Source organism: Sinohyriopsis cumingii, chromosome 15 (assembly GCF_028554795.1).
Source record: "Sinohyriopsis cumingii isolate HCF-2022 chromosome 15, ASM2855479v2, whole genome shotgun sequence".
In the NCBI taxonomy this organism is placed as follows: Eukaryota; Metazoa; Mollusca; class Bivalvia; order Unionida; family Unionidae; genus Sinohyriopsis; species Sinohyriopsis cumingii.
This window is the reverse complement of record NC_142975.1, coordinates 115,122,784-115,132,494: the sequence shown is the minus strand read 5'-3', so window position 1 is coordinate 115,132,494 and position 9,711 is coordinate 115,122,784. Positions and strand designations below refer to the sequence as shown.

Sequence of the window (9,711 nt, the reverse complement as noted above, 5' to 3'; positions counted from 1 at the left end):
ACTGAATATCCACCATCACCCTTATGTTGACGCTGACCTCGCTGATACAGTGTTTCTCGTATTACCACATCATGAATTTTCTTCTTTTCCAGCACCTGTGACATTTTTAGAGTTTTCAAGTTATTGCCGGACTACATTTACTATAAAATAAAGGCTGAAGCAGCCGGAAAGGGTAGTTGTTGACAAAGTATAAAGTTTGGTGACGATTTATCAGTCGCCTTCTCTGTGCTTAAATACTTTGTATTTATCGACGACAACGCCGTAGTTTTGAAATTCGTTGGGCAGCAGCTGCATACATTGGGTGGCATGCGCTTAAGATTACATGTTAGTACATAATATGCGCTCAAGGTCCAAACAAAAAAATACGTACTTTTAATGTTAAAAATATTTTATTAACTTTAAAGAAATACATACCATTTATATTTGGAAATGTGGTACACTAACATGGAACGTAACATTTGTTGCAATAACAGGGTCACATTTTAATGATTTACAGCACATCGTGATGGTCCGCCAAACATATTAATCTACTGACGCAAACACTGGCAACACCAATGTTGTTTGAAGTATTTTATATCTACTGGGAAAAATGTCTCATAAAAACTGCTTCTCTAACGTTTAAACGAACTGTGCCCAAGATCAACAGTTCCTTGCCAGTAAACTGAGTCAAGCTAAAAGGTCCCTCTTTATTTTCAGTTGAAGGAACTCTAAAAATTACATGGTAACATCGAAGACACAGTTCTAGGTTTTTTATGGCAGCTTTCTGTAGATCATGGCAGTCAAACATAATTTGTCGCACTATTCTCAGATCTGACTTAAAAATGGAATAAATAACTTTGTGTCCGGTGAAGAATTGTGCCGCTCAGATACAAATCAACTGATAACATCTGAGGTTGTGATGGTATCGTATAGGTTCTGAACATAGTTTCTGGCTGAAACCGTATTATGACATGACGAATTAGCGTAACAAGCTAGTTGACCTTGTTTGCATTAGAATCACTGGTATTCTCACCCTTGAAACCTTTAACATTGTTATTTTTCAACCGTAAATTCTAAGAATAAAACATTTTGACATCAAACTTTAAATATCGATTGAACCATTTAATGGCTACCAGTGTTATTTCACTTCTTGTCGTATCTGCCGATGCATAATTTCTCTAAGTTACACTGTTTAACACTAAGATCTCTTATCTTATTCTTATGACCTGAAAAGAAAGAGCTAGGGGTCAGTAAAAATAATGATCAATCGCCAGTTTTCGGTAACCTTTTCACAACGTCAAAATACATAGATGATAAGATAGTTAATACTACACTGGTCCTGAGCAAACACAGATATATTATATATGATGTTGTTTCTTGATTGCTTGTTTATTCTTGGCTATTCCTCTACTGTTCATCATAACATGCAACATAGTTTAAAGCAATCAGCTCCAAATTATATTTATAAGCATGACTAAAATATTTTCACAATACCAGTGACTGTCAGGATGAAATATTTCATGTAAAGAATATTCGCATTCTGAGAATATGCTGATGCAAGACGTCCTCTTTTACACAAATCAGTTGTATAAACTGGGCGTTATTAACTCATTTTTGGATTATCAATTAGTTGTTTTAACCAGAAATGTTATCCTCACTTCAGATCAGATGGAACTGTTGGGCGCATTCTCTTTGTCCGATTCTTCAACTGTTTTCATGAACGCGTTTGATTCTTCTTCATACATAATCCTGTCATGACATGACCCTATAACGGGTTTCTTTGTACCCCCTTCTGAATACATGTCCTCGCGAATGGTCAAAACATGTTTCCCTATGCTGGCAATAGCTTCTTGCACAGCTTGATGGGCCTTTTCTCCATTGGACAAATGATTGAGCATCTCATACCGAAAACTAGAAATATCCTGTTTTATTTCCTCGAAATCGTCTGTAAAGTGAGAAAAAAAATGAAGAACAATATGTCAAACTGTATAAATTTGAATTATAGAAGTATTGGCCTGCAGTTGTTTCGTAAATATATTCCAAATTATTGAAATGTGTCAGCTGAGAGGGATTTGAGTGATAAATATAATGTTTTACAAAGATTTCCCCTTCCTACCAGTCAGACGGGTACTGAATTATATTCCTAGTTTCACATTCACACAGTCTGAAATGCACTGAATCACATTCCCTGTATAACACTGACGTATCAAACGGGGACTGAATTACATTCCTACTTTCCCAGTGACATGACCAGTTGACATGTACTGAATGGCAGCCAAAGTGTTACACTGACCAATCATATATATACTGAATTATGTTCCTGGTTTTACTTTCACGAAAAAGACATGTACTGAATTACATTCCTAAATTTACATTGACAGCTGAATGATAACACACATCTGATGAATCTTTTCAACCTATATTTTGATAAAGCTTTGGGTCGGTTGGATTTATATAACACAATTCGTCAGAATCCAATATAAAAAATGAAATTATTGTTGATCCTACATAAGTAAACTCACCTTCTGTGACTTCTTCTTCTCTTTGAATATCGAAGATATATCTTTGTATGATACGTTCCATTACTTTCTGAAAATATCAATAATGAATATCATACTGAGATTACAGAATTATTCAGTTGTGTTGTACGAAAATTTAAAGAAAAACTAACCAGTGTCAAGATCTCACCAGAAGATATATATAACAATGAAGAGATGTAATTTATATTTCCTTAGAAAAGAAAAAGAAAACATTCTAGTCCTTAACTTCAGTTTATACCCTTTTTGTACATTTACTAACACATATTTGTAAGACCTACCAAATGGAAACTTTTAGCGTGCTTCATTTATTGGTGGATTTGTTTGTTTCTTTGTTGTTGTCATTGTTTCGTAGCTTTTGCATGCAAACGAACAAGAGCATTGTTTGGTACTTTAAGTAATATTTGACCTATTGTCTCAATCATCTCTTAACGTAACGTATTCTAACGCACACGCTCACTAAGACGCACACAAACAAATACACGGAAAAACTAGTGTAACATATTTTCTCGCTAGAAATTCTCTTGTAGCCTTCCTTCTCAGACTGCTTTCGGGATCCTATTACCATGCACCAGTTTAATATTGCAGTTGTTTCGTTGTTTTTAGAAAAGGATAGTAGAAAGGGAGAAGTTGGAGAAAGAGAAGAAGACGAATTTCATTGTAATTATTATATTGATCTTCGTCCTTGTCTTCATCCTCATCCTCATTATCATAATAGGCTAAGTATCGTGATTATTAGCATGATGTCAACCTCCCATATGCTGATTTAAAAAAATCTAAATATGCATAAAACGTACGATATATAATCTCAAACGACACATGAATGTATGCTCACCGGATAAGTTTTATTCTCTTCAATATTTAATGTTTCAATATTTAATGATGTTTCATTGTCTCTGTTGGAAGGGGATTCGTCCACCAAGTTGGCTTCATATGCTTCCACCGCAGAAGCCCCATTTGTAGATCCGAAAGCCTGTAAATACCGAGTTGTCGATATTAAGAAGAAAGTACATAGGCGCTTCCATGACAGGACACTTATAGGAAAACATATATTGTCCTTGTATAAGAATTGCAGTCATACAGAGTTTCTATTAGTACTTGAGTTGCCCTATTCGGACTGAAATATGCATCCATCTTACAAAGGGTCTATATTACTGAGGGTACGGTTTAGGAAAGTTTCAAAGTTATTACCTCTTAAATGAATTATTGATAACATATTGAGACAAATTTGAACGGTTGCATAAGATCAGTATAAATTAGATGTGAGCGTGCAAAGATACTTATACTGATAACGGCTCAAGTTCAAAACGGTTTCCTGACGTTTATGGCTAATCAAGCTCTTCGTCATGGTAGGTAAGAACTTTAAACACAAAATCTACGAACCATTCTGGACTCTATATCGTACCGTACTTATATTTGAACCCGGGTCTGTCGGTAACCGTACCCATCGCCTTGCCAGTGCCAACCTTTCTACCCTCCCATCAAAGCGACTATCACGAAAAGAGGATGGAACCGAGTTGTAAATATAGGCGTTTGTGTGTATCAGGCACACTGTCATGTCGGCCCAGTCATCAAAACTGATCAAAATAAAATTCCTGTAGATTACACGGACAGAAATAAAGGCATTTAAAAGTGTATATCTATAATAATAAAATAAAATGCAGTCAAACATATATGTGGATGATGTTCCATTTCGATGATCTCTCATGACATTTATTGCTTGAATAACTTTTGAATAATATAAAATTAGGGTCTGCAGAGTTGGTGTACAAGGATAACCCGTTTCAAACTGAGACGTATAAGTGTTCTTTTATGTCTCTGTGTGGATCAAGCAAGACATATGAATGCATCCGACTTATTTAATTCTCATTAGAGAGTAAAGGCGACAGCGGTCGATCTGTTATATGGCGATAAGATCGCAGGAGTTACATGTTAGAAATACTCACATGTATTCCATTTTGATGAGCTCTGATTCTTTCCCTGTGCACAGCTTCATCTTCTATGCTGTCATCATTGGAGTCCTTGGTACAACATAGCTCCTTGAAAACCATTATTAATCCCCTCGGCGCCTCCAGTAAATTAAGTGGCACAGGTAGCGATGTACTTGAACCTATGTAATCCATGTACAGCTGGCTTCGGGAAAACTTCCACTCTCTGTCCGAATCTTCCTATAATATTTAGAAAATGTTGATCGTCCACTTTTTAAAAGTAGTTTTCGTTTTCTTCTGGAGATAATGACAAAATGTATACGAATTGTTTTTACACATGACTGTAACGCTTGTTGGAATATATGCAACCGTATAATATATAGAACACTGATGAAGGTATCAGCTGGTCTGACCTGTCATATTTTTAAACGAATACTCTTCGCATAGTTAGACTTGATTTGGAAAAATCATCTTTTTTATCTGCTGGTACATTTATCAATGTGTTCGCACGTTGTAATAACGCGTTATGACACAAACAGAAATAACGCAGAAAATACTCTCTACTTACGAAGTAATGGGCATTCAGTTACCATATCATCGTTGTAAATGATGGTACATGATGTATTCAGGATACAAGAGTGTGACTACACATCAAATTACTTTTATCTTTACAAAAATAATAAAACTAGACAAGAGTTGACTTTACTTCGTAAAAACTTTTTTGAGACGTAATGTTGTCCTAAAAATCCAACGTAACATCATCTTCAGAATAAATACGTACTGTTATCGCCTGAAATGACTGTGCCATCATGGCAATTAACATGTTGAGAAGGACGATAACCATGGCAATATTGTATGCTCCAAACAAATTGTATCCGATGTCCTCAGTCACGTGGTTGTTGTATCCTCCCAGTCGCACGATATCAGGTTCACCACGGCCAAACAAGGACCAAAACATGGTACGGAATGTCTCTATAAAGCTGAAACGGATGGAAATGTAGGCATTAGATAGTTGACAGTTAGCTCCTTTTGCAAATATCTAGGTGTAATATGTCTTGGATATACAAAAAGGTATCCTTTGTTAGCATTTAACAAAATAAATTTACCACAATCATGCAATTTTAATACTTAAAAGACGTTCAAATGTTATTGTGCTTCTAAGCAGGATTCTGACCATCAAAGGTGGGCTCCAATATTTCGTAAAAGGCCACCTTCGTCATAAATTAACATCTGAAAAACATCAATCATGACATACTGTAAAAACAGAATAACAAATCCAGCGAAATCAGTTATTTTTATATGCTCACCAGAATCACCATCGTCAATATCAAATTCATCTTTTAAAAGTATACAAACACACATACACACAGACACACACACACACACACACACACACAAAAGAAAGTCAGAATCAGATTAATGCGTTCCTAAACAGAACTAATTTCCGACGAAGGTGGACATTATAAAGGGATTGAATTATTTAGTTAATATATGATCTAGAAAAACAAAGCTTGACAAAGGTACAGATAGTATGACAAGGGAGGCAACTACTACTCTGAATTATAACATTGCGCATTTCGCTTCGATTGTCTACCTTTATTCATGTATGACTGATGGTGCTTTTCTAAAATCATCATCATCAACATTATTATTATTATTATTATTATTATTATTATTATTATTTATAGTAGTATTATTACTATTATCTATTCTTACAGGGTGACATAATTAGATACAAGCAAATTTACATTAAGACCATGCAATTAATATAAATATGCATGTAATTAGTCACCAGAAGTCTCTAAGATTTACATCTACTGCATAGAAGGACACAAGTGTAACAAAAGTTAATATACATAATACAAGATTACCATACTGTGATTACATACATATATTACAGGTAAAAATGGCATGCACTAATTAATAACATCAGTAATGTTCATTAAATATTTGCTGAAGTATAATTTCTGAAGAGATCAAACATCAGGTTCTTCTCCAAACTGTTTTATTGACTGCGGCATCTGTATAATATTTCTTACAATAATATATCCCAATAGTTGGCATATATCAATCAGTGTTTCACTTGACCATGTACTTCTTGCGCTTATGTATGTTGACTACACCTGTGATGAGTGTTAGTATGTATCTTGCTCACACGTTGTGATGAGTGTTATTCTGTATGTCCATTACCCGTTTCGGTAAAAGTCAGGTTGTTTAAGTACTGAGTAATGAAACCTATGTGCAAGTTAAAGACTTTCAGGTTGAATGAGAACAGTGTTTTGGTGACAGTCATGGTTTCCTATTTGTGCTAGGGCAACAGGAGTAAATAAAAGTGTATCGAGTACCAAATTTAGAAAGACGATAACGGGACAGCCAATGTGCAAATTGATGGCACAACAGTTGTACAGTCTGTGGTTCTTGGAAAGACATTTAGAATACCTTTTGACTTCCAGATACTAAGGGATCATTACCCATTATTGTCTTGTGTTCTTCCTAATAATATCAGATTAGCAACACCATTCAAAACAAGGTATGATGTGATAGAAGGTGAAAATCAAACACACAAACTTTAACAGATTTGAGTAAAGTACAATACTGTTACCTCTGAATCAACTGAATCACAATTGGACAATGACGAGTACAGAAATGGAAACGATTGCTAAATATGACTACATCGTGATGGAAATAATCATCGACATATAAAAAATACAACCTTAACCAAAATCATACCAAGTTATCTTATGATATTGTTCATACGGTGCTTTAAGACTGCGAGAAAAAATTATTCTGAAAAGATCTACTACTCAATAATATAAAACGAATCGTTGACTGTGGGTCTGTCTGCCACAGATTATTCACTGTTTCTAATTGAGGCAACTTTTCATTGAATCCATTCAATATAATTTCGAGGAACCGAAAGAAATTGAAAGAACTGTTAGTGTGAACAAAAATTTGTACACCTACAATCATTCCGTTTGGCTAGATTTGAGAGGTGCATACGATAAATATTACATTTAGTGATGTTAAAGTAAACCAAAGTATAAACATAAACAAAACTCAATATGCACACTAAATATATATTTCATATATGGTGCTTAGGTTAATATCTAACACAATTTGTGAAAATTAATTATGTTTTAGACACTAATACATCCAAAACGTGTCAAACCTACTAACATTGTATCCAGTAAAACTGATTGAGAAATTTCTTATCTCATCGTTATTATCTGTCCAAGTTTTATGAAGAACAAGGATTAAGAAAGAAAATCTTGATTTAAAGATGAACAGATGATTACGAAACATCATGAACATAAATTAACAAATGATTAAAATTACTGCTTGATATATACCCAGGAACCAATGCCTTTTTTTCCTAATTGGCGATTGGGGGAATTTAGTTCAAGTTAAAAAGAAGGAAACTAGCTTAAATATACAAGCTTTTGTTTCTACATTTTTAAATATATGCGAATGTAGTTGTGAAAAACTATCGTCACTGAAAATGATCCATAGGGTAAAGTATTTATGCTGTTAACCAAGAAATACTAATTTTATCATCTTAAAAATTCAATGTTATGTTGCATATTTTGACGCTAAATATCTCGCGACTGCAAAATCTGAATAAGTCCATCTTGTGATCATTTTCTCTAGGATTAAAAAGGCAGTGTCATTAAATCTCGAAATTTAGATTCTTTTAATCACGCATAGTTTTATTCCGGTGAAAACGTTTTAATCTTTTTCAGTCTTGAGCAAAGTTTTGACGTTGTCTTACAAGTTTGATCGTTGCAGCAGTTGTAATTCATCTTTGAAAAGTCCAGTAAATTTCTTATTCATGTGTGATATAATAAACATCCTGTCCTTTAGATAGTCACTAGTGCAAACTAGACATTTATTAGTCATGACGCTGAAAAATAAAAAGTTCACATATATACACGATGAATCCGTACCGGTCATACGTATTCACATTTTATTACCTTATCTGTTTGTCATCTTGTAGGAGTAAAATTCATATATCAGTATTGTTAATATTTCTATCACAAAGAAACAACCATATATTCGTTTGGTTAATCTGATTTGATTGTGTCAGACTAACACCAAGTCATAGTCAATAACTATTGTCCGTGCGAATGATATATATTTTTGCATTTCAAAAATGTATCTCATCAACACATATTTTAATAGTTTTCTTTTATTCGGATGTTCCATCTGTTTTCTGAATACGGTATTGTACACTAACTTAAGGAATTCATTCTCGAGAACAAAATACTTTTATGTCCGCAACTCGTATTCAGTTCAAAATATGGTTTAAGTGATAGATATTGGTCAAAGAGGAGATAACTATGTACATCATTTTCAGTATCATTCCCATGAGCATGCGAAACTTTGTATTGTGAAAGAGAGTTCCCATTATTTCTGAATGCTAAGACGCAGGGGCGGGGTGAACAAACCAGAATTTCAGACCGAAATAAAGCTTCCTACGGAGGGTAATATAATACAAGCATCAATAATGCTCAAGGTGGGAGGATAAATAGACCAGAATTTCAGACCGAAATAAATTTTCCTACGACGGGTGAGAAAATACAGGCGTCACTGATGCCTCTAACCGGATTATTATTTTTGTGTCAAATATATTTACCTGGGGAGCACCCACACCCACTGTGTGCGTGAATTAGCATAGCAAAGGGTGTATAAAAAAGTGACAGGTCTCTCAACCAAACATTTTATTGAAACCTACACGATATCGCGACCTACAATCTATATATTGATTACTGGCAATAATGAAAGTAAACATATTTCAAGACCGGTTATATCTATGAATGAAGAGACACGGGAAGAAATAGAATGTTCATCTTATATGCAGCTGCCAAATATTTTAATATATTCCCATCCTTGGTACAACATATCGCTGATAATGTAACCAGATCAGCATTTTCAAAGAAATACAAACAGCAAATAATATTTAAGTATCTCACTTCTGAAATAGAACAAGAGAATACGGAATAAAAAATATTGTTCTGTTTATGTTTAAGACACACAAAAAACCACTTTTGAATGGTGTAGTAGTTGTCATGCAGAATCATTCATGACAAAGGCGGATAAATATTTAAAGGATACGTAGAGCGATTAGAGAGTAACCTCGCTTGTATTTAAGATAATATTTGCTTAAATAATTTTTCTGGTTCTTTTCTTTTTCTTCTTCTTCTTCTTCTCCAACATCAGTATAACACGTCCCAAATAATCAAATCAGCATTAGAAACAACGAATAATAT

General features: G+C 34.2%; 1 protein-coding gene across 1 annotated transcript in view; it reads right to left on the bottom strand.

The window, feature by feature from the left end:
* Positions 1-406: 406 nt before the first annotated feature.
* Positions 407-9,711, bottom strand: part of LOC149782532 (short transient receptor potential channel 7-like) — a 141,061-nt gene continuing 131,756 nt past the window's right edge. Inside the window, exons 11-15 of the mRNA XM_089935153.1 lie at positions 5,226-5,424; positions 4,463-4,684; positions 3,352-3,489; positions 2,502-2,568; positions 407-1,924 (exon numbers count right to left, since the gene is read on the bottom strand). Of these exons, the coding sequence (XP_089791279.1) occupies positions 1,644-1,924; positions 2,502-2,568; positions 3,352-3,489; positions 4,463-4,684; positions 5,226-5,424 (907 nt within the window). The 3' untranslated portion in view covers positions 407-1,643. The remainder of the gene's footprint in view (positions 1,925-2,501; positions 2,569-3,351; positions 3,490-4,462; positions 4,685-5,225; positions 5,425-9,711) is intronic.